The sequence below is a fragment of the Vipera ursinii genome (genome assembly GCF_947247035.1).
Source record: "Vipera ursinii genome assembly, chromosome: 3".
Lineage (NCBI taxonomy): Eukaryota > Metazoa > Chordata > Lepidosauria > Squamata > Viperidae > Vipera > Vipera ursinii.
The window spans coordinates 171,189,453-171,215,365 of NC_139516.1; the positions used below are offsets into that span (position 1 = coordinate 171,189,453).

The following is a 25,913-nucleotide window of genomic DNA, read 5'->3' on the forward strand; positions in this document are numbered from 1 at the left end:
TATTTTGTTGAAAATATTGAAGTTGGTTTAAATAAAAGCTTTAAAATAATGTTTCAAAAAGATGAAACTTTTAAAATTGGGATTTTAATTGTGGTAATATTTTGTTTTTAGTCTTCTGTTGATATTCTTTTTGATATTTTTAAAATGAATGTTCAGATGAATTAAAAGTGGGGATATGTATCTATAAATAAACAAATAAATCATTTCTCACCATGAAATAAGCAACAGTAGATTTTATATGATCTTAATTCATGTCACAGGCATCATTTGTTTTTGTAGTATTTATCTTTTAATGTGGATCTTTTCATTTTTTGTATTTGTTGTTTTAATATATATTTGATGTATGCGATGAGTGACAATACAAGTGTGATTGTTTATTGTAACCCATTCTATTATCAGTTTTTTTTCTATCTGATTAATAGGTAGCTTGGTAAAATATTTTACATATTATTTATTTATTTATTTTTAATCCCATTTATATCCCGCCCTTCTCCGAAGACTCAGGGCGGCTTACAATCTAAGCACAAATCAAATGTGCTTAGCAATAGCCTTCATTCTATGTATATGCCTGCTTATTAGGGCTTTTGCCCCCCCCCCCAAGCGGCATTATTACAAAGTCAGCTTATTGCCCCCAACAATCTGGGTCCTCATTTTACCTACCTCGGAAGATGGAAGGCTGAGTCCACCTTGAGCCTGGTGGGATGCGAACCTGCACTAATTGCAGGCAGCTGGTGTTACTTAAGGAGGCATTAGCCCACTGCTCCACCAATGCTCCACCAAGGCTCTTATTACACTCCTCTGGTAAAATATAACTGTCAGCTCCTACATTCCAGAAGAGTAAGGCTTGTTCTATGAAATCTTGTTTATTCCCCAAATTGGTCAAAATACTTGTGATATATACTTTGCTAAAGTGATAATTTATTGCCAAGTATGTCCATTAAGTCCATTTTGAATTTGGGAGATGAGGAGCTAATGGAGTAAAGAATTTTACAGGTTAAAATAGAAGAACTAATTTCCTTTTACTGTACTACACAAAGTACTGTTATGCTTCGGTTAAAGAACATACAGTTCATATGAAAAGCTAAAGCCTATTATAATAATAATCTTGGCATAACATACATATTTCTCCATGCTACTTACTGATATAAACAATGATTGATTTTTAGAATTAAGCTATTCTGATAGATATACAGTTCCCAAATTAACAGATAAGATACTACAAGTTAGTCAATAAACAGGATTCATCCTAAAATGTCCAACACATTTACAAATACTATACCATGGGAGTTGCTGTATATTGATACAAGCCAGGCTTCCAACTGTTGGGAAGATGAAAACTTTGAGAATATATTTGTAAAGACTCAAAATCTGAGAGAAGGAAGTAAATTTATTGCAGAAAAGCTTTGAAGATGTGGAAGAATTCTGGTGACTATTATGTTTCAAATGCATACTCTATTTATAATGAAATCAATTTTCAAAATTTTAGGACTTTCTTATACCCACACAATGCAAAGGACTCAGATTGAACTTTTGACCATGTGAGAACTTGTTCTCATATTTCCATAGGCATGTTAATAATGCATCATCTTGCATATAATGTACCATCAATGCTGTTTTAGGGGAGAATTTAAGATAAGAATTGCTTAAAGAATTCTCTCTTGTCAAACAATGGAGACCAGTCTTTATAAAAGTATGCAATTTCTTTTTTCTTAATGGGAAAATTCAGATAACAGAGAATCCTCAAGATGCATTGGACTTCAGTTCCTTTAACTAATTCTTTGTCATTTATATTTGGATATTAATATCATGCTAAGTGAGGATTATAGGGGTTACAGATCAATAAATATGCTTGAGACTGAAAAAACTAAATTGGTAATGAATATATTTTGGAAATACTGGGGGTTTTCCCACTGTTAGTATGTGTTATATAGATATTGGATTCAGAATGGCAAATGTTCTGGTATCAAACTTACCTATTCATGTATGATTTTGCAGTTGGGGAATGGCGGTCAACGTGTATTCTACCTCTATAACCCAAGAGACTATGAGCAGACATGACATCATTGCATGGGTGAATGACATAGTAGCTTTAAACTACACAAAAGTTGAACAACTGTGTTCAGGTAAGATATTTTTTAATAAAAATTACATTTAAGAATTAAAAATCATAGCAGTGACCAAAACATAGTTGACATTTTTCATTCTATTAGGTATTCAGAACTGTATGTTAACTTTACTAAGATGTTGCTTTCTGGAAAGATTTTTTATCTGTTCTGAAAATGTACCATAGAACTTTTAGAGTAAAGTAAAAATTTTACCTCCTGTCTTGGCATTCAAGCTCAAATTATTTTTTTCTGTTTGCAGTTTTGTTGGCCAGCTACTGGCATTAGTCTTAATTCAGGGTGACTCTTTATTTTCCTAATTGTTCTGGAAATACTTGCAGGTAGGAAGAAACTTACTGATGTTTTAATAGCTTTGGAACATTATATTCTTCCAGACCATGCCAAATCTCTCCACACTGTGACATTCAAGATGGTCGAACAATTTCTGGAAGTAGATTATATTGAACGAAAGTTGTTCACACTCTAGGTCAGGCATGTCAAACTGCTGGCCTACAGGCCAGATGCGTCACGCCAAAACCGCGCCCACCCCATTGCCAGCAATGGGGAAAAAGTCATGTTATGTTGCGCAATGTCATGTGACGTTGCAAGTTTGACATGCCTGTTCTAGGTGATGGCCTGAACCTGAAACAGGCATGTTTTGTCTGGAAGCTCCAAGTCAGGGAAACCACAAAACACCTGTAGTTCAAAGAATCTGCTTCAAAAAAACTGCTGAACAAAGGAAAATTGGCATTATCTAGAGGGGAACTAGAAGGCTGCTAGAATATTCTGTTCCCAAATTTCTGAGCTATGCACAACCACATTGTATAAAATAACCTTTTACTTCTGTATAGTATATATTTATGTATTTTGTTTATGAGAGACAGCAAATCTAATTACAGTGATAGAGCCTTTGGGGGCAGATTCTGTAATTTTTTGATTTTGTTGTTTCCAAATGATGGAAGACTGAAAGTGGATTCCTAAACATTTTAAAACCTGAATCTGTTCAGTTTGGATACCACTGATTTTAAAATCATGGTAGCAATGAATACTTCTTTTGTTTTAAATAAATTAAATTCTAATATTACATGATGGCAGAATGTTGTTAATGCCTGAGCCTTCCACCAATCTGAACTAGGAAAAAAAAGAATGACTGCATTGTTAACATATAGGGAGATAGGCTTATTATCTACTGACAGGAATGGGTGGATAGAACATACATTTTGAGAACACCTGTAGCATAGAATCACCATAAAAATTAATTGTAGGCAAGTTTGGCACCTTTAGAATACAAATGAATAAATATGCATGTTTACAACTACTTCTATGATCTTTCCACATCAGTCATATCTATATATGAACTACTTTAGTAATTTAGTTAACAGTCACTTTAGACAGCACTGTCTGAGCTTGGTTAAGCAGATCACAGAATCACACAGGGAGAAGACTTGGTAATTTTTAAGACTTGAAAGCAACAGTAATTGTGACAAGGCTGTTAAAAATGAATATCTATCCATCCATCTTTCCATCCATCTATTTATCTGGTAAACTATGCAGTTTGACATGATTAAAGAAAAGCATTTAAATCGGTATCATGGATCACCTTTGTATGCAACAGGTTCTAAAAGAACTCCAGGGGAGAATGTAGATATAGTAACTGCAGGTGCAAGGGGAAAGAGGTAAAATGGTGTTGTTCTTAATCTATATTGTTTAAATATAAATTATTATTTGATGTCATTAATGTTTATTGTTCAACCTTTCTCTACTTTTTTGTTCCAGTGCAATGTATGTTTTTATCCACTGGAAAGAGGATTATTAAAGAGTTATTGTAAGATTTTGATAATAGGAAAATGTATGATCCTTGAATAGTAATATAGGTGCAGTAAGACTTAATTGCTCATGTTGCATAACTTTATGCTTATCCTACACTTTTAGCTATTGTACATTAATATCTACAGTGAAAGTATTCAGATAATTATCAATAAATTGCAAATAATGCTCAATGAATACAATTGTATTAGTTTGAGGGAACTGAGGATTGTGGAAGCTAGAGATGATTGTGGGTTTGAAGGGAGAATAATAATATAGGTCATTGCAAATTTGTGCTTGTGAATATCCTAGCAATGCTCTTTAATGTGCTTTTCCAATCTGAGATTTGAATTTGTTGGTTGAATTTCCTGAGTGGACAGGAAATCAATTGGTTAAATCTCATATTTGGCTTTTATCTTAATAAATGCATTGCAATTAGGAATTCTGTTAATCTATCCCTTATACCTGAGTCTTTGAGTTTCAAAGTAATTCTGTATATTAGAAAATCTTCATCATTTTAATAGGTTGGCTAGAATCTTGATAAAATGATATATCAACTTTTCTTGTCTTGATCTCAGGTGCTAATTTGCCCTTTCTGATTCACTATCCATGCTTCTTCATTGATCAGGATTTGAGAACATCCCAGAAGTGATGTAATATCATTCTAGTGTTTCTTGCAATTCTATTTACATACTGTTTTGCATTAACTATTTATTGAAATTTCTCATTCATATTGTCTCTTGACTTTTATTTATACAGATACAAGCTTAGACGTAAAGTTTAAAGATACATTTTCCTCAGTCTGCATTCCTATGTGAAACAACAACTTTAGAAGCTATGTTAAATGTAATGTGCACAATTAAGAAAGTAAAGCTATCCCTGAGTGAAGCTTGATTCTAAGTAATACATCACTGGCTTCATGCAGCTTTCATAGGAAGTGGTTTGCCACTGTCTTAATTGACTCAGATGTGAAAGGAATTGGTTCTGGAATCCTTACCCAATTATTTTAGATGTATTACCCTCTGTTATTGAAGCTGTAAAATATTAGCAGAATATTTGAGCCTGAGTAAGAAAGCACAAGATATTTTTTTGCTTGTTAGATGAGGAAACATTATTAAGTATATGATATACTTACAAATAGGAATTGCCTTTTTAGAAAGTGATAACATACAATTCTTCAGTTATTCCAAGGATAAAATGTTTCTTTGAGAAAAAAATAAACTTTTTTAGATGGACAAGTGAACTAATAAGGGATATAAACATTGGAAGCATCATTATACTATTCTGTATAAAATGATGGCCATCAGTACCTCTATTGCTTTGCAGTTGTTGCAGAATACAACACATTGTTGACTGTAAAGCTGAGACTTGAGAAATTTAAGTTCTGCAGTATCTGGCGGACAACAGTTGCCCTCCCTGTTGAGGTACAGCTGCTGTACGTGCCACCTCTCTAATTTTTTTCTTGTTTTTTTCTGCATTTTTCTAGCTTTACAGTATCTTTTTGAAGTTCAGTGAACAGAACTGCAAAGTGATATCTACCTTATTTGTAGTAGTTTTTGTAATGCTTATTACCTGGTAAGTCAAACTGAAGAAAAAGGATTGGAAAAAGATCAGTTTACATTCCAATTCCAAAGAAAGGCAGTGCCAAAGAATGTTCAAACTATCGCACCATTGCACTCATTTCACATGCTAGTAAAATTATACTTAAAATCCTACAAGCTAGACTCCAGCAGTATGTGGATTGAGAACTACCAGAAGTACAGGCAGGATTTCGAAGAGGCAGAGGAACTAGAGATCAAATTGCCAACATACGCTGAATCATGGAGAAAGCTAGGGAGTTCCAGAAAAACATCTACTTCTGCTTCATTGACTATGCCAAAGCCTTTGATTGTGTGGATCATAACAAACTGTGGCAAGTTCTTAAAGAGATGGGAGTACCAGACCATCTTATTTGTCTCTTGAGAAACCTATATGCGGGTCAAGAAGCAACAGTGAGAACTGGACACGGAACCACTGATTGGTTCAAAATTGGGAAAGGAGTCCAGCAAGGCTGTATACTGTCACCCTGCCTGTTTAACTTATATGCAGAGCACATCATGAGAAAGGCAGGGCTAGATGAATGAAAAGTTGGAATTAAGATTGCCGGGAGAAATATCAGCAACCTAAGATATGCAGATGATACCACTCTAATGGCAGAAAGTGAAGAAGAACTAAAGAGCCTCTTTTTGCGGGTGAAGAAGGAGAGTGCAAAAGTTGGGTTGAAACAACAATAAGAAAACCAAGATCATGGCATCCGGCCCTTTCAATTCCTGGCAAATAGATGGGGAAGAAATCGAGGTAGTGACAGATTTTATTTTCCTGGGCTCCAAAAACACTGCAGATGGGTACTGTAGCCAAGAAATTAAAAGATGCTTGCTCCTGGGGAGGAAAGCCATGGCAAATCTAGACAGCACACTAAAAAGCAGAGACATCGCCCTGTCAACAAAAGTGCGTACAGTCAAGGCTATGGTCTTCCCAGTTGCAATGTATGGCAGTGAAAGTTGGACCATAAGAAAGTCTGAGCGTCAAAGAATTGAGGCCTTTGAACTCTGGTGCTGGAGAAGACTCCTGCGAGTCCCTTGGACTGCAAGGCGATCAAACCGGTCAGTCCTAGAGGAGATCAACCCTGACTGCTCTTTAGAAGGCCAGATCCTGAAGTTGAAACTCAAATACTTTGGCCACCAAATGAGAAGGAAGGACTCACTGGAGAAGAGCCTAATGCTGGGAAAGATTGAGGGCAATAGAAGAAGGGGACGACAGAGAATGAGGTGGCTGGATGGAGTCACTGAAGCAGTAGGCGTGAGCTTAAATGGACTCCAGAAGATGGTAGAGGACAGGAAGGCCTGGAGGAACGTTGTCCATGGGGTCGCGATGGGTCGGGCATGACTTCGCAGCTAACAACAATACTGAATACTGTCAAATTGAGATTCCCAAACCAAAGTACAAATAATAGCAAGGAGAAGCACGATTGTCACCTTACTTATAGGTTTTCACAGAATATTTATATGCTATTTGATACTGGTTCCATGTGTATTTTCTGCTTTTAAAGGGCATTATTTTGGTCTAGTTCAGACTAAAAGATCAAAAGGACATATGTTCTACAAGGACATTATTATATAATTTACTACAATAACTGATATAAGCATGTAAATCATATCATTTGCATGAGGACATCATGATGCATATATTATTATTATTGGTCCTTTCCAAAAGATTTCCATATGTAGCAGTTAACATGAATTATATTGTAAACCCCTTTTTAATAGAAATTTCTTTGGTAACATTTTTGAATATAAAATCAACTTTTTTCATGTAAAATTTTAAAATTATGAATTCCTTTCAGTTGCATTTTTCAGAAACTAATGGTTTTGTTTTTTTTTTACTTTCTGTATGTCTTTGATCAGAGACCAATTATTCTATTGAATAATTTTGCTCCTGTCATGCTCCAGTTGCTTATGGATAATTCTTTTGAAATCCATGATTGATTTCATGTTTGCATGACTACTTATTTAGCTTATGTTTTTCTCTATTCATTTTTTTGACTTTCAATTAGCTATGGCAATATAGCAATATTTGAGCATATGTAGAAAGTCATTTCTCAAATAAGTAAGGGAAGCTAAGGGGAGAAAAGAGTATATAATCATGACACTCAACTTTCAAAATTACTGTTTATGATACCCTGATATAATGTAGTGAAGATACTTCTTCTCCAAGTATTCAGTGGATGGCATGAAGCACGTCGAACAGTAGAGATTGAGGTATGGATACTGGTCCCACACTTCTCTTCCTGATGCCCAGTCAACTAGAAGTCTCAGTAGAAACTACATCCACATTTTTGTGAATGAAGAGTTGTGCTCAAGTACATAACTTGAGTAGAGATTTTTCACTTAATATGTGGTGGCTGAGGAGCTCTACACAAAGTTTGTTTTCCCCCTTCTAGAATTTTGTGTTTGGCTGAACTCTGAAGAAACTTCAAAATGTTACACTAATTTGAATAGTTTAGAATTAATGCTAACCAGTATCTGAAGTCAATGAGTAAGGGAGCCACATGGCCATAGCTTCATAAACCATAATTTACTATATAGTAGAAGAGACTGTTTAGGCCAAATATGGATGTAATATTGAGAAAGTATCATATAGATGTGTAGGATTAAGCCAAACAATAGGCTTTTAGTTAATGGTTTCCTTATGACTTACATATATATAGTTAAACAAGTGCATTAAACAAGATGGCTTGTGACATAGATTTTGCTTCAAAATTTGCATTCTGTTTTGCACCCTCATGATTCTGTTTTAATAAGGTTATCTGAACTGTATATGTCATAGCTTTCCCATTCAAGTGCATAAATACACAGAACTGAAAAAAATTTCTAGAATCCTCACGATTAATTTCCTGTTGAGAACATATATACATCTACAATTAAACTGTTAGGCCTCTTGTATGCATGAACGATTGTAGCTTCACAAAAGTGACATTAGTAGAACTTCAGTCTAAATTTAGACACTACAGAACTGAGATCATCTGGCACATTACAGCAGACTATCAGAAAGCACAGGGGAACCTGTGCTGTACTCTGGCTGCTTACTAAAGAATATTAACACACACAAAAGACTCAACGAAAATATTTGTACCGTAAGCTTTTTTTCTTCATAATTTTTTCACCCAAGCTCTGTTTGGTTATATGGTTATATGGTTCCTTGTTTAAAAAAAAATAGATTACATCATGCAAGTTAACATTCGGCTTCTATATCCAAGAAGGGAATTACATCTTAGTTTTCTAACTTGAGAACAAGATATTAATGCAACCCATTACTGCTAGATAAATATGGATCATACAGTGCTTAGTATTTTTCACTGTAAAACACATTATTTTGGTTTTCATAAACATCAGAAAGATAGATTAGTTGCTTTTGCTGCAAATGGCTAAATAGGATTCAACTCACAAAGCTATAATTACATAGCAATTAATTTCTGATAATTGGTTTTTTGCAGAGCCACTTTGAGCCCTTCAGCACTGCAGGTAGGATGATTTCATGGGACTCCTTATTTATAGAGACTTTGCCCTTGTGTCTTCAGGGAGGTCGAAACACTTTTTAAAAATTTTATGATGGTCCAATATGCTTTGATTCCTAATCATCTCTAATTTTGAGTCATACTGATATTTTACATTTATTACTTTCATGGGAAGCTAACTTCATATGTAAAGTATGTAAAGTTCAGCATCTGGCCAAATAATTCTTACCCCTGAAATATGTGATTGCCTGACTTTAATTATGGTTCCTTGTTGATGCAGAGTGTGCCTTTTGAAATGCTTCTTTTAAAGTTATCTTCCTTTCTACAAGTTATGCAATATAAATACGAGGGCAATTCAAAAATAAACCACCATTTGGTTATCAATGACAGACACTTGCAGATACAGAACTTTTATTATACACATTAGAAAACTACAACATTACATTACTTTTTGCCATTACTAATCACCATTCAAATTGAGGCACTTGTCATAATGTCTTACAAGGTTTGAGATTCCTTAGTAGTAGTCACCATGATGTAAAAAAGATGTTGAGACTCTGGAAAGAGTACAGAGTAGAGCAACAAAGATGATTAGAGGTCTGGAGGCTAAAACATATAAGGAATGGCTGCTGGAATTGGGTATGTCTAGTTTAATGAAGAGAAGGACTAGGGGTGACATGGTAGCAGTGTTCCAATATCTCAAAGCAGAGGGAGTCAGGCTATTCTCCAAAGCACCTAAAGGCAGGACAAGAAGCAACAGATGGAAACTAATCAAAGAGAGAAAACCTAGAACTAAGGAGAAATTTCCTGACAGTTACAACCATTAATCAGTGGAACAACCTGCCTCCAGAAGCTGTAAATTCTCCAACACTGGAAGTTTTTAAGAAGAAACTGGACAGCCATTTGTCTGAAATGGTATAGGGTTTCCTGCCTGAGCAGTGGGTTGGACTAGATGACTTCCAAGTTCCCTTCCAACTTTGTATTATTGTTGTTGTTGTTGTTGTTGTTGTTGTTGTTATTATTATTATTATTATTATTATTATTATTATTATTATTATTATTATTCGTTGCCAAATCTGGGCTATAGATGTGTAATAAAAAAACATCCCAACGGAACTGCTTCAAAAGTTATTGGATGCGTCTAGCGGTGTGCAGGCGAGCATTATCATGAACCAACACCACATTGGAAGTCAGCATGCCCCAACACTTGTTAGGGATGGCTCATCTGAGTTTTCATAATGTTTCACAGTAGACTTCTGAACTGATGGTCGAACCACGCTCCATGAACTTCACTAGCAGTACTCCTTTGGCATCTTCACATTTGGCGGGATTTTCTATGGCACCACTTCTGATGTGGTGTTGGTTCTAATTGTTTTGTCAGGAAATTTCTCCTTAGTTCTAGGTTGTTTCTCTCTTTGGTTAGTTTCCATCCATTGCTTCTTGTCCTGCCTTCAGGTGCTTTGGAGAATAGCTTGACTCCCTCTTCTTTGTGGCAACCCCTAAGATATCAGCCTTCATCCTTCATTAAAGTAGACATACCCAATTCTAGCAACCGTTCCTTGTATGTTTTAGCCTCCCATCCCATCCCGTCCCCTAATCATTTTTGTTGCTCTTCTCTGTACTCTTATTAGAGTCTCAACATCTTTTTTACATCGTGGTGACTACTACTAAGGAATTTCAAACCTTTGAGATGTTATGACAAATACCTCAATTTGAATGGCGATTATGTCAAAAAGTAATGTAACGTCGTAGTTTTCTACTGTGTAGTTCTCTATCTGCATGTGTCCGTCATTGATAACCAAACACAGGTTTATTTCCAAATTGCCCTCGTAAATAAAGAACACCATTAAACAGCTGCACAATTTATAACTTTCATGAAGAAACAAGCTTTCTCTATATGCTATGGATTGATAATGTCTTCCATATGGAAACATATAAGTAAATTTGAGCCAAACCTTGTCTCAGCTGAATTGAAATGTTTCTACAAGGAGAACATATACCTACTCCCCAAAACAACAAACAAATTAATGTTTGTACTTTGTTACTTATTAATTTATTGTACAGAGGCCTTTAATTTTAATTTTATCTTAATTTCTGTATTTATTGTATGTTATTGTTGTTAGCCGCCCTGAGTCCTTCGGGAGATAGGGCGGGATATAAGTCCCATAAATAAATAAATAAATAAATAAATAAATAAATAAATAAATAAATAAATAAGTGCAAATTAGCAATTCCAACAGCCTCCGAAAAAAAATGTGTCCCCCAATAAAATTGAGTTACATTCTTTCAGCCACCTTGATACATAAAGGTAAAGGTTCCTCCGCACATGTGTGCTAGTCGTTTCCAACTTTAGGGGCTGATGCTCATCTCCGTTTCAAAGCCGAAGAGCCAGCAGTATTCTCCCCAAACTTCCTATGTTAACAGAACCTGATATTGAAATTATCATCAATATGCAGATGACACCCAGCTTTATACAGTATCTCTAAGAACAAAGCTTCAGTTTAGTTTTTGTAGTAAGGGACAGATATAGTCCCTTAACAGCATGTAGATTTGTGCAAGATTTCACTAGTATTTACTGGATTAGAAAACTGATTCTTTGCCATCATTGCATTGGATTATAATCTTTGCTAGACTTACAGTTAAGTGAGGCTGCTCTTGCCCACTGCACTATTAATTGACAGCATTGCTGATTAATTTAACACTGTCAGCTAATTAGGTAGCATAAGCCATTGTTTGTGGTATTGTTTAGGATGAACATCATATTGGATTGTCAGAATTTATTAGTCTTTCTGCCTCTTACTGAAATTCTGCAACTGAAAATTTTTATTATTTTCCCCCCACTCAGTTTTGTCTGAATTCTGGCTTGTTTTTTTTTAAAATTGTTCTAATGGCTATCTAAAGTTTTCACTGGGACTATAAGTACTGTTCTGTGAACAAATACAACATTTTTATAATTTTAGCGAGGAATCTCTAAGCATACAGAGAGCCGTTTTGGTCTAGTGCAGGGGTAGGTAACCTTGGCTCTTTTATGACTCGTGGACTTCAACTCCCAGAATTCCTGAGCCATCTGGCTCAGGAATTCTGGGAGCTGAAGTCCACGAGTCATAAAAGAGCCAAGGTTACCTACCCCTGGTCTCGTGGTTAAAGTACTAGGCTAGAAAGCAGGAGACCATGAGTTCTAGTCCCACCTTAATCAAGAAAGTCAGCTGGGTGAGTTTGGGCCAGTCACTTTCTTGAAGCCCAACTCGCCTCACAAAGTTGTTGTGAGGAAAATAGGAGGAAAAAGGCATATAAGATATGTTCACCTTGTTTATAAAAAATAATAAAGACAGGATATAGATAAAATAATACTTAAATATTAAAAAGTAAATGCTTTGAAAATTAATGGTTCTTAAAAATCAGTTAAGCGCTTTTAACTTTTAAGATCTGTCCAGTTTGCTAGTTTGTCTTTGACATATATTCTGTAGAGACATTTTGTACTGTATTTCCTGGAATGTGTCTTGGTAACATTTGTTACAATTCTAATGTTGCAGATATGCTTGGAAAAGCAGCCACATGTTAAAACTAAATGTACATATTACTTCAATCTGATACCAAGATAGGTTTGTTATTTAACTCTATTGTTGCAACTGAAATAAGTAAATCTAACAAAGAAGAATATTTGTAGTTTAAGTTTGACATGAGGGTCCTTGGTGCTCTCTGAGCTTGCTTGTTTTCTTACAGACGTTTCATTACCCAAACTAGGTAACATCAATTCTAGTAAGGAGTGCTGTATGTTCTCAGTTTATATTCAGGTGGCTTTCCCTGTTGGTGTTGGTGGGGGTGGTCTTAGAGCAGGGGTGTCAAACTTGCAACGTCACGTGACGTGTTGCGACGTATTGCGACTTTTTTCCCATTGCCGGCAATGGGGTGGGCGTGGTTTCGGCATGATGCATCCGGCCCGCGGGCTGGCAGTTTGACACCTCTGTCTTAGAGATTCTTTCATAGGGCTGTTTGCAGTTGGCATCTTTGGCAGTTTTTTGATTGGGGTATTGTTTACTTGATTGTTGGTCTGATATTAACCTTAGAGTTAATCTATGCTGATCTGAGTACTGATTGCTGGTGGAGAGATGCTCCATCTTTTTGTTCCTTTTTGGGCTGGGTGATAAGTAAGTCTATTTACTTTGTTTCTTGTGACACCTGGCTAGTTTATTTGCTTGCACTGTAACTAATATGGGCTCTGTTCTCTTGTTCTAGGAGCAGCTTACTGTCAGTTCATGGATATGTTGTTCCCAGGGTGTATTAGTTTGAAGAAAGTAAAATTTCAAGCAAAGCTTGAACATGAGTATATTCATAACTTCAAACTTCTGCAAGCATCATTTAAAAGAATGAATGTGGATAAGGTAAACATGGTAAACCTGAATTTTTCATGCAACAAATCAATGGTGCATTTAGAGAAATTTTTTTATTCAATGATGCACTATTATATTTTATTTATTTATTAGAGCCATTTTAACCTTTCTTGAAAATTTAAGTAGCACAAAATGTTAAGTGAGACGGACTGTATGTATGTTAGAGAAAAGACTGGTTCTTAAATTTAAATGAGATGGATGTTATTTAACTCAAAAGCACTTTTCAACATTGGAACATATGGCCTATTTAATTAATTGATTCCTTTATGCATTTTACCGCCCTTTCTATTATACATCACTCAAGGCGGATTAAAATAATTAACATTATAAAATGTAAGAATAAAAATAATAATTACAATAAAGGCAAAATAAAAAGCACCATCATTACAAGCAAGTGAATTCAAATTGATTTAACCTTTTTCGAAGTACTAGTAAAGTGGGAGATAAATTCTTTAGCTTGAAGAATGCATATCATAGCCTGGAGTTGACAAAAAGGACTTTTCCCATGTACAGTAGTACCTCAGTACTCATACTTGACTAGTACTAGTCCCTGAATCCAGGTTTCTTAGCAATAGTGCCTCTGTTGTGTCTGGACTTATTAGCTCTTTATGTACTGTAAGCAACATTTAGGCATGCTCACTGCTTCTTTAGAATCAGAAAGGCAAAATAGAGAAGACTGTCATTAGATACTTATTGCAAAATGACAAATCACTGTGCCTGTCAGTTTTATAGATGTTAAACAACATATAGAATAAGATAAATCCCTACAGAAATATAGATAATATTGCTTAAAATCAGTTGCAATGTGCCTTACTAGCTTTCAACATTATTTTTTCTAAAATCTGTATATAAGAAGATAAACATATATTGTTAAAATATTCAAAACAGTGATTTCATGAGCTCTCAAGACCCGCCCACCAAACAAGGGATTTTTGTCTGTATTCATAGTAAAAGTGTGGAAGTCTGCATAACCTGATTTTCAAGCCACACTCAAAATAAGTTCAAAGGGTTTGATTGTATGTTCCACTGAGAGTCATAGACGGATTATCTTTGGATTCCAAATCCACATCCATCCTGGCTTTCATAGGATTCCATCCATAACCAGACCCTAGCACCATCCACGTATCCTATTAGGTCTTCCTGATACCACAACATATCTTGCTGGCCCTGGGTGAAGATATAACATTAGGTATCATGGTGCTAATACAACTCTGGGTAACCTTTACGGATACCTTCAGGTATATTTTAAGTGGTAGTGGAGTGAGGACCAAGTTGTGTGGCATGACTTAAAAATACCCAAGAGTTTGATCTGTTCTCATCCACCATCACCGATTAGTAGAAGAGACCACTCAAGAGAACTGCAGAAGAATAGTGCCCCGCCCCCATCCCAATCTGATTACTTGGTCCAGGAAGTTATAATGGCAAGTGTTATTGAATGCTGTCTTAAGGCCAAGCAGAACTAGAATAGTTCATCCATCCCAGTTCCACCAAAGGTCATCAAGAAAAGAAAATGTGGGTTTTTAATTCCATACCCAGCGTGAATCCTAACTAGAAAGATTCCAGTTTATGCTGAGCTGTCTATAATACTATTCAACCATCTATTTAATGGAAAAATGATGTTTGAAATTGGTGAAAGTCATTCTAAAAGTGATGACTCCTTTTATAGTAGCTAAAATAAATGTAATCTTTTATTGGCTAGGTATTCCTATAAATAAATATGCTCAAAAGAGAATTATTCTCTAGTCTTTTAAAAAGCACTTGAACACATGAAATATATTAAATTTCTTGTTGAAATTATGTAGATAAAGGCTGTAAGTTTGGATGGAGGAAAACAATGCAAAGTTTTGCGTAGTAATATTATTACATTTACTATTTGGTGTTGCATTGTTGTTATTAGCATTTGGAAACATGTTTACTGAAATTCTTCGGGCATTTTAAATCACTGATTTGCCTTGTTTTGTCATACAGGTCATTCCAGTGGAAAAATTAGTAAAGGGACGTTTCCAAGATAACCTTGATTTCATACAGTGGTTTAAGAAATTTTTTGATGCTAACTATGATGGGAAAGAATATGATCCAGTAGAGGCTCGGCAAGGCCAAGATGCAATTCCACCACCTGATCCTGGGGAACAGATTTTTAATCTGCCAAAAAAGTCTCATCATGCAAACTCTCCTACAGCAGGTATTTATCCATGATTGTAAACTGTTGCTATTTACAGTTGTAATTTTTGAATAATATGTTAAAATACAACTTCAATAATATGTTCAACTTGAATAATATGTTAAAATACAACTTCATTAAGAAGTTAATTTTAATGGACAATGGCTTTCTTTCTACATTACATCACATAACGTGATTTAAGGCAGGGCTTTTCAACCAGTGGTACGGGTACCACCTGTGGTGCATTGGCACCTGGCAGGTGGTACGCGACCATCCTAGAAAAGTGGTAGCGGGGGAGGGGAATGAGCTGAACCGGTGGCAGCACCGCACAACCCTGAGCAAGAGACAGCTGGAGCTGCAGGGCTGTCAGGGCTCAGGGGAAACGCCAGGATCAGTGCCAGACTCCAGCTGGAGCTCGGCGCTGATCCTGGCGCTTCTGAGCCCAGAAGAAGCGCCGATCAGCTGGAATATTGCAGCATCTCCAGTGTCTTGTGATTTACATTCAGATGCTTGGCAACTGATTCATATTTATGACGGTCACAGTGACCCAGGGTCATGTGAAGTGACCAAAAACTGCTGCAACCACCCAGCAGACGGGGGGGAATAAAAACCAATCCTCAACAGAAATGCTCACAACAATGAAAACCTTGGACAGGAGGAAGAGTGCCGCTGGGTGGGCAGGAAGGTGTCTTGCTCAGCTGTGGTTTGGGCACTTTTTTCAGTTCCATTGTAACTTCGAACAGTCACTAAGCTAACTGTTGAAAGTTGAGGACTACCTGTACTTCATCACTTTTTTCCTTTTTTTTTGGTCATCAAGTTTTTGACACCTTGCTAGGTGACTGGTGGTACTCGGATGTTGCCATATCCTAAAAGTGGTACAATGGGTGAAAAAGTTGAAAAGCCCTGGCCTAGAGGAGACTTGGCTTGAAGCCCAGACTACAGATAAGACTCTTTTAACTTTGATAAACACCACTGTGAGATGTTCAGCTGTAAAGAGAACTTCTGGGTGGCATGGCTGGCCTCCTTGAAATATGAATGTAAACCTTTATTGATTTTTAGAGCTATATGTGGGGAATTGCCTTCCTACTTTTTTGTCTGAGGAATATTGGTCATTATTGGAGATGACAAAATACCTTGGATCAAAATACCTTGGATTATAAAATCTTACTTGACAAAAGGACTTTTACTATAAAATCTACCTACAAACACGTGAAATAGAGGTCCCATGCCCAGCTATAAAATTATTTTCATCGTCTGATTTCAAAGTCCTCAACTTAACGCATCATTAAGAGAAGATGGATGAAGACCAGGAAAAGGTTCTTTCCATGTTAAAAGCAATACATGAAACTATCCTTTCAGCTTGTGATGAAATAAGACATTACGGAAAAGAACAAGATGTCAGCTTAGATACACAAACCCAAATTCCAACTACAACTAAAGAACTAACAACGCAGAAGGTAACAGAAGAAGTGGAACAATCAAATATTAAGACAAGAGGACTCAATTGACCAACAAATACAGTCAGTGGAATATCCAGAAAAGGGACTGACAACACTGAAAATGAAAAAGACTTTCTGTATAAATAGGAAGAAATTTGTGGAGCAAGAGGAATAGGCTGAATGGAAGATAAACATACCAGGACAATTATGGGGATTTGGAATAATAGGGAGAAGATTTTAGAAATACAAATGGGCTAGCCCTTCCAAAAAAAGGCAACTAAATGGTCTTTCTTATTCCAAACAATATGTATAATAATAGAGGGAGATCTATTAATGATTTAAAAGTGTTGAGATGGAAGGCTAGCTGTAAAGAAAGCAAGCTAGAATAAGGCTGAAGAAAATTGGGGTTTTGGTTTATCAGAGGGGATTTTATGTTACTACTTAGAGGGTCAAAGGGAGAAGTTGAAATAAGGGAAATTTAATTTTAAACATTTGGAAATTAGTTGAAAATAAGGATGCTATTTAATACTTAAAAATTAGATCCAAAAGAAAAAAATACTATGAATATGTTTGATTTATTGATTAACTCAGACAATATATATATATAATGGGCTTTGATTTATTAAAGAGGATACTGTATTATCAATTAGATGATGTAAGATGGGGGGAAATAGATAACTTTTAGGAAATAGAACAAGATCATACCCAAATAGATAAGATGTGTATTTTGAATATTAGATTCTGTTATTGAGATAAAGGAAACTTTGGTTACCCAAAACCTGGAAATTATAAATATCACATGTTAAATTTGAATATTGATGGGAAACTAAAAATTGGGAAAAACCAATAACAGGACATTGCAAAGATTGAATGTAAAAGTAATTAAGATACGTATCAGCTAAAAATTTATTGATAAATGTAATAATGATGTTTTTATTTAGTTGATATAATAAGAACTGTATTAGCTTAAATATGAGATAGTAGATATTAAGAGAAAAAGAGAGGAAATATTTGAAGTTGTTGTTTGAGATTTGTACTTAGGATTTTTGTATGTTAGGTGAACTATTGATTAACCCAACCACCACGTTGCTTTTTAAACACCTAAATGTAAAATTAGAAAATTAATAAAAATATTATTAAAAAAAGAAGAAGAAAATAGATTCTTCTAGTTCTGTGGAAGAAGAGATAAGCGAAAGGGAAAATAGTACAGGTAATCCTCACAGAATGACCTGAAGGAGCCTAATTGGGACTGGAAGTTCTATTGCTACGTGAAGTGGTTATTAGATGAACACTATGCACCACTTAAGGGACGCGGTGGCTCAGTGGGTTAGGATGCTGAGCTTGTTGATCAGAAGGTCGTCAGTTTGGCGGGTCGAATCCCGAGTGCCACGTAACAGAGTGAGCCCCTGTTACTCGTCCCAGCTTCTGTCAACCTAGCAGTTCGAAAGCACGTAAAAATGCAAGTAGAAAAATAGGGACCACTACGGTGGGAAGGTAACAGCGTTCCGTGCACCTTTGGCGTCTAGTCATGCCGCCCACATGACCACGGAGACGTCCTCGGACAAACGCTGGCTCTTTGGCTTTGAAACGGAGATGAGCACCGGCCCCTAGAGTTGGAAACGACTACCATGCATGTGCGGGGGAACCTTTACCTTTACTTTATGCACCACTTAGTGACAGCAGTTTCAGTAGTCCCAGTTGTGATTGTTAGGCCTGGATCATGCCATTGTTAGGTGAGGATCTCAGACTTCTACCCTGCTGTGCTCGCTTCCATTTCTTCCCCGATTGCTTATCTCCACCCCATCTCTTCCCTTTGGCTAGCCTGCATTCTGCTGGCTACCTCTGCTGACCTTGCTGATCTTTGACATCTTCTACCTTCTGCTGGGCTCCCTGCCCCTGTGCCACCCTGGCCCCCAGGCTCCTGGCTTTTCCAGTCTCAGCTTATCACACATCCCCCTGCGTATTCCCAATGCCTACCAGGATTTTGTGCACCAAATGCAGCTTGCTTTTTTCTTGCAGCTAGAGATCTTTGTGAGGTCTGCCTGCTAAGGCAGTAAATAAAGTAATTATGCTGCTGTCAACATATATAACATCAAAGTTCCATTTTCTCCCCAAGTTCTTTGCCCATTAGGCCTAAAAGAAAAGCCTCTGTTTTTATCTTTATATTCACTTTAAGAATCTTCTGTATTAAAATGTGAATCCTTTTCCAATATTGCTTTGTTTTGTCACATGTCCACCATAAATGATAAAAAAAATCCTTCTTTACCTTTACATTTCCCACATTCATTTGAGATACCTTTATGCTTTCTTGACAACATATTGGAGATCGAGACATCATCTTATAAAAATTTTCTTTTAAATTATACTTTAATATGAATTTTAGACCTTTTGTCCACATATTCTTCCATTATTTAAGCATTACATTATATCCAAAGTTCTTTGCCCACTGAATCATACAATGCTTTACATACTCATTCTCCAAATCCATTATAGTTGTTTCCTTAAGTCTTGGTTTTAACTAATATTTTAAAAACTATTTTAACATATTTTTTTCAGGTGCTGCCAAATCCAGTCCTGCATCAAAACCTGGGTCCACATCATCTCGTCCATCTTCAGCAAAAAAAACACCGCCAAGCAGTTCAGTGTCAAAATCTGATAAAGATTTGGAGACACAAGTCATACAGCTCAGCGAACAGGTAATATGCTTAGGCCAACAAAATGGGAAATAACTCTGCATATGAGCAAAGCAGTGAAATCTAGTATGATTTTAAACAGATAACCATAGCAGTTCGGAACACTTTGGTGCCATGTGACTCACTGAAGCTCTTAACACTCTTCATTTTGCAACAGAAATTTCTTCCTTATTCTTTCCACCAAGTTTTTCAGGTGTCCTCATAATACAATTAAGCACTGCTTACTGCTGACTTACTTGAAAGATCATTACATCTTCAACCAATTACCTTAGTTATTTTTATGCCAGTGGAGAAACCTGGGATGATAACATGAAAAATGATTTGTAAACATTTAGTCAAGTGGTATCTCATTATATCATCATAGTAATTTTGTAATATAAATCAGTGTCCTCGAAGAGTTTACATATTTGGGTGGCCTTGTTGAACCACCCAAAATATAATCATTTGACCTCCTTTCCCCAAGAAAACCCTATACTATTGGTTTTCTGCATAGAGGGTCTATGGGAAGAATAGCTAGAATAGATGCTACAGTTAGAAGGTGCCTTTAGATTTTCTATGTAAAAATCTAGTCTTTCCTGCTTGCCTTTTATATACCTGAGAGCAAGAAAATCTTGCAAGTTTAAATTAGCTTAATATAAATTCCTGTTAGTATCCTAAAGATGGGCCTTTTGGAGGGAAAGGTTGTGGAGAAAGAGAGGTTAAAACTGCATAAGACTCTGGAAGAAACAGATTTTCTAGAATCTTGGCAGTCAGGATTCAAGCTATGGTACAATGGAAGCCACACTGATCATTGTCACAGATAGCTGGCAGTGAGGTGTGAATGGTGGGAACCCAACCTTCTGTTAGATCTTTGAGGAGACTTTTAATATTTCAGTATCCTTCTGAAACACCTATCACAGGATTAAGATGCACCATTATATGATTGTTCTACTTAGGAAGTAGAGTAGTTGGGTCCAGTGAGTGTGTGTGTGTGTGTGTGTGTGTGTGTGTGTGTGTGTGTGTGGAGATTGAGTTCCCAGGCACCCAATATGAAGTGCCCAAGAGGTTAGTTCTTTTCCTTATGGGGTCCTTGGTGCTCTTTGAGGTTGGTTGTTTTCTTGCAGGTGTTTCACTACCAAACTAGGTAACATTAGAAGGGAGTGGGGTTTGTTCTCTTTTTATATACTGGCAGCTTGCCCTGTCAGAGTTGGTGGAGTGTTCTGCTGGTTTAAGGTTTGTCTGGAATATCTTTTTTGCTAATGAGCACAGCTAAACTCCTTGACTTGTGATCACAATTGGGATTGGAACTTTCCATCGCTAAGCAATATGATCATTGTGAGTTATGGCCATTTTAAAGCTTGTGCAAATGATGGTAGAGAATGCTTGTGATGTATTATGGAGAAACATCAAAGTTAGAAACAATTGAATTCTTCAGTATGTGGTACAAATATGTTTCTACATGTTGAATGCATGTGAACGTTCTCTTTGCCTAGCAATTGTGCAGTTTGTATGATTTGCTATATAAATATACCGTTACCTAAATGTTTATTTTCACAGGTACATTCATTAAAACTTGCACTTGAAGGTGTGGAAAAGGAGAGAGATTTCTATTTTGGAAAATTAAGGGAGATTGAGCTTCTATGTCAAGAACACGGAGAAGAAAACAATGGTCTTGTTCAACGGTTAATGGAAGTTCTGTATGCTTCAGAAGAACATGTAAGTCTTCATCATCTATTTTTTTCTTTACACAATAGCATAAATAATGTAGCTTTAATGGAATTGAATAACATTCATATTCAAGGTCTTCCAGTTTTTGGCTCTCTGTGCTAGTTATTCCACAATGGTTTTAGCTAAGGCACAAAATTTCTTTGTAGAAATTATAGTCCATAAAAAATTATTATTATTATTTTATTTATTAAATTTTTATACCGCCCTTCTCCCGAAGGACTCAGGGCGGTGTACAGGGCAATAAATATCAAAATATACATACAAAAGTTAAAAAAGGAATTAAATAATTATGCCCAATATAAAACAATGATTAAAACAATGTTAAAACCAAATCCAAACCCCAACCCCATCAGACCAGGCCGGATTGTTCAAATAAATAAGTTTTTAGATCGCGTCGGAAGGAGCGAAGGTTGGGGGCCGTCCGGAGCTCAACTGGCAAGCGGTTCCATAGGTCTGGCGCGCCCACAGAGAATTATGAATATTCTTTATAATAAAAATAACCTGGAGGATACAGATTAGATCAATAAATAGAGAAAATGTCTGCTTACCATCCCATGATCCCCCATGAACCAAGAGCCTTGGTGGAGCAGTGGGCTAATGCCTCCTTAAGTAACACCAGCTGCCTGCAATTAGTGCAGGTTCGCATCCCACCAGGCTCAAGGTCGACTCAGCCTTCCATCCTTCCGAGGTAGGTAAATTAGGACCCAGATTGTTGGGGGCAATTAAGCTGACTTTGTAATAATGCCGCTTGGGGGTGTGTGTGAAAGCCCTAATAAGCAGGCATATACATAGAATGAAGGCTACTGCTAAGCTTGTAAGCCGCCCTGAGTCTTCGGAGAAGGGCGGGATATAAATGGATTTTTTTTAAAAAAAATGAAGCTCTCTTACTCCGTCTTTCCTCAGTCCTTGCTTTAAATTAAACAATTTTAACTAGGTGGCAAAGATTAAGAAATATTGAACTCACTTAACATTTTTTTAGAAAGATAAGCAGACAGAATTTTGTTTTCAGTGTTTGATCAAATTTGTTTGTTCTTGTTTTCTACTTTATATAGGAGAGCCACACAGAAGAACATGAAGGTGAAGAACAGGTTCATGAACAGCCCCAGCAGCAGGAAGAATACTGACCATCTGGCACATTGGCTATTTCTGATTTTCTGTGGGAACTTTCTTTGGAAGAATGGAATGTGTGTGGCCTCAGACTTGAAACCAATCACTCTCTGTCTGCCATTAACATAAATGTACCATAGTGAGTGTCAGCCAACTTGCCAAGATGTGTTTTGCAGAAGTCTTCTATCAGCGTTTGCACCTAAGAAGGTCTGCAAGCTTTGTTCCCAGTTTCTGCCACTGCAACGTCACTATCTGGCTGCTTGAAATTTGTTCAGCTTTTTAAAATATATATATAAATATAATATATATATATATTTATTTTTCCTTCTGTCTTTAAGTATGAATAACATTTGTAATTTGTTCAAAACTATTTATATGGGCATCTCTTACAACAAAAAGTACTATTCAGTTAGGTTTCTCATGTTTCATGGTAATTCGGTGCACTTGGACATTAGCTGGGACAAAAGGCAAAAGTGGGAAATAATTGAAACAAATAAATTCAAGTAATTTCAAATATTTTTCCCTAATTAGAACAAAAGCACACATACTAGAGCTGTAATGTTTCTGATGTCATAATCCAAAGCATGCTAGAAAGCTATACAGTGTATCTTGTAGTATTGGAAGATGCACATATGCCTGCCTAACCTTTCTTTGGACACTTCCTTCTTCTAGAAAGGTTATTCCTGTTTCAATTCTATATTCAGTGTTTGTCAATTTAAGCATTTATACCAATCTTTACAGTATATATGTCTGAAGATGTCACCTATATTCCAATCCCCACTGCTGGCTATATTGATTATGAAAACAAACTTTTACTTTTTCTTCTGTGTAAGAGGAGAAACTAGTGATTGGCCATCTCAGAATATTTACTAGCAGTTACACAGTTTATCTTCTAAAGATCTTCATATATCTTTTTGAAATCGAAGTCAGTAACTCAAGTACACACAGATGCAATGTCAGTGTCCAGACAGGTTGTATTGGTGGGAGATTACTTATCCAGAAAGAAAAGTTAAGCATTATTTTAGTCGGCCTGTGGCAACTGAATAGATTGGTAGCATGAAGAAACAAATTGCTGGATTACAGAAATACTCATTGCCATGAGTTCCATTAACTTCCAGTTAAATTTGCACTTAGATTGTGGCATTTTTATAATAGAAATAAATCATATTGAAACATTCCTTATTGTTTAAATTGCACATTTTCACAGTCTAGTTATAGTATTTTTTTATTGTATTCACTGTTTTGTTTTGCTTGGTTTTAAATTGGATTGGTTTTAAGTATTCTAGCAAAAAACAAATAGAATTCAATGTACAGGTTATCAGCACTGAAGGTCTCGAGTCTACTCTAGATCTGGTCATAAATGCTAGTTCTATTATTACTATAAATGATGTGTTGCATCTTTCAAAGTTTTTTTTTCTCTGAAAATTCTTGCTTCAGAATGATACTTAATTACAGCTCAGGCAGCATGTACTACAATCTCTTAAATCCTGTAGCTCAACTGAAGTTTAATTCCATCTCTTCAGTTTAGATGAATTTACAAAGCTATACTATGTCAACTCATCACAATTAAAATAACACTTTCACCTTTTCTAAAAAAATAATATTTTTAAGGAAAAGGGTTTGATTTCTCTTGGCAGGCGATAATCAAATTATAAATAGTGTTATTTTTCAAAAGCTATATGCTGTCATAATCCAAGAAAAAAAATACATAATATTTATTATTGTTATGCCACCTCCAAAATGTTTCTTGTGCTAAAAAAAAACCAGAGGAAGTCATTATTTTTGAACACTCCCATCACCATCAATGCAGTCATGTCTGTGTTTCTTTTTCCTTCTAGGAAAACTTTTAAAATACTTCCTTTTGAAGCGCTTTTTTGGGCTTTTCAAGGTTTATTTCTAAACTGCTCTCATCCAAAGCCTCTCTGCTCCCCATCCTGTCACATAAGAATATTTTGTTTCCATGGGAGGAGAGTAATGTATCTGGTTTTCTTCAGTCCCCTTTGTATGACTAGTCGATGGAGCATTTTTCCCCCCATTTGGAGATGGGAAGTGGCTGGCTTTAGGAGGCAGCAGGGTAATAGTTTAATATAAAACCTGATCTGCTCAGTTGTGCTGAGGGGAGAGAGAGACTCTTGGAAGGAAAGAGGACCCCCCCTCCCCTGTGGTAAGTAATCCTGTTATTCCGTTACAGTTTTAATATGTATTTGCAATTACTTTTACTGAATAGCACACCATAAAGCTTTGGTTATATATTAAATGTAAACTGAAAGGAATGTAAACATGTATTGTTAATTATAAATAGATAATGACATAATAGATGCAAAAGGTCTTATTCAGATGTACCAGTCATTTTGCATTACCCACCAATTGTCGCATGACAGAATATACTTTTTTTGTCTCTGAATATGTGAATAATTTGATTTGCGTTTATCTTTTTACCTATTTAATAAAAAAAATGTTACAATCTGTCTTGCTAAAGTGAGCTTTGTGAGATCCTGTGTTGGGATTTATGACTTACAAATGGTATACGATTTTTGAGTTGCCAAAGTTTTATACACAGCATTACATAATTTACTTGGCATTTTTAAATTATTATTAATACTTATTTTTGAAGGGATAGCAAATGCCATTGCTAAACCCAATCCAGTTTAAAGAATTCAGTGATAGACATCCCACACTGAAACAACTGCAAAGAGGCTGCAATGTACATAATATGGAGTCATGGAGTAACCTGTAAGGGTAGAAACCCTCTAGGTATTGTTACCATTGCCAACGTATGGATAGATAAATATAGACATATAGAAACAGATATAAACACTCCACTACAACTACAAGTGAGACCCAGTTTGGTGTAGTAGTTAAGGAATCAAGTTAGATAAGGTATCAAGGAGACTATGAGTTATTAGGCATAAAGCCCTCTGGGTGACTTTGGGCCAATCACTTTCTCTTAGCCCTAGGAAAGAGGCAGTGGCAAACCTCTTCTAAAAAAACTTGCAAAGACAACGGCAATTACTTGTTGAGGCAATTTCTAATCGGACATGATTGAACAGAAAAAAATGACTACAAGTATTGTACTAACAGAATATATAACTTCATCCAAAGGTTGTGCAAGGGCATGGGAAATGAGTTTGTATGGAGTCAGTCTATAAACAAAAATAAGTAAAGAGAGTGCAAAGAAAGAATTTTGTATGCATTGCTTATTTCAGCGCAATTATTGAATGTACTCTGATAAGTCTACATAAGGAAGGTATCTTACCGTAATTTATATTTGCGGATGTTGACTCCTCTGCCAACTTTGTCATCTATTTTCTGAAAAACTTGTTGAAAATGCCTTTTTTTGCTGTTAGTGAAGAACTGCAATGGGAGCAGGGAAAGCTGCATGGAAGAGACATTCCCATTTGTCTGCCATTCATCCTGCTTACTCTAGTTGGAAGTGAAATAACAGCCAAGAGGT

The 25,913-nt window shown here is 36.0% G+C and overlaps 1 protein-coding gene across 6 annotated transcripts in view; it reads left to right on the forward strand.

Annotated features, from left to right (window-relative positions):
• The window catches only part of MAPRE2 (microtubule associated protein RP/EB family member 2), a 64,574-nt gene extending 39,647 nt beyond the window's left edge, over window positions 1–24,927 (forward strand). For 3 of the 6 annotated variants that reach the window (XM_083360765.1, XM_083360766.1, XM_083360764.1), the window contains 6 exons: window positions 1,996–2,123; window positions 13,198–13,343; window positions 15,321–15,534; window positions 19,509–19,648; window positions 21,182–21,340; window positions 22,405–24,927. In XM_083360765.1, coding sequence (XP_083216891.1) covers window positions 2,003–2,123; window positions 13,198–13,343; window positions 15,321–15,534; window positions 19,509–19,648; window positions 21,182–21,340; window positions 22,405–22,476 — 852 coding nt within the window. In that variant the 5' untranslated portion in view covers window positions 1,996–2,002 and the 3' untranslated portion in view covers window positions 22,477–24,927. Of the gene's footprint in view, window positions 1–1,995; window positions 2,124–8,949; window positions 8,969–10,512; window positions 10,697–13,197; window positions 13,344–15,320; window positions 15,535–19,508; window positions 19,649–21,181; window positions 21,341–22,404 lie in introns of those variants that run through there. The other 3 variants (XM_083360767.1, XM_083360768.1, XM_083360769.1) reach the window with 3 other exon arrangements.
• Window positions 24,928–25,913: the final 986 nt, after the last annotated feature.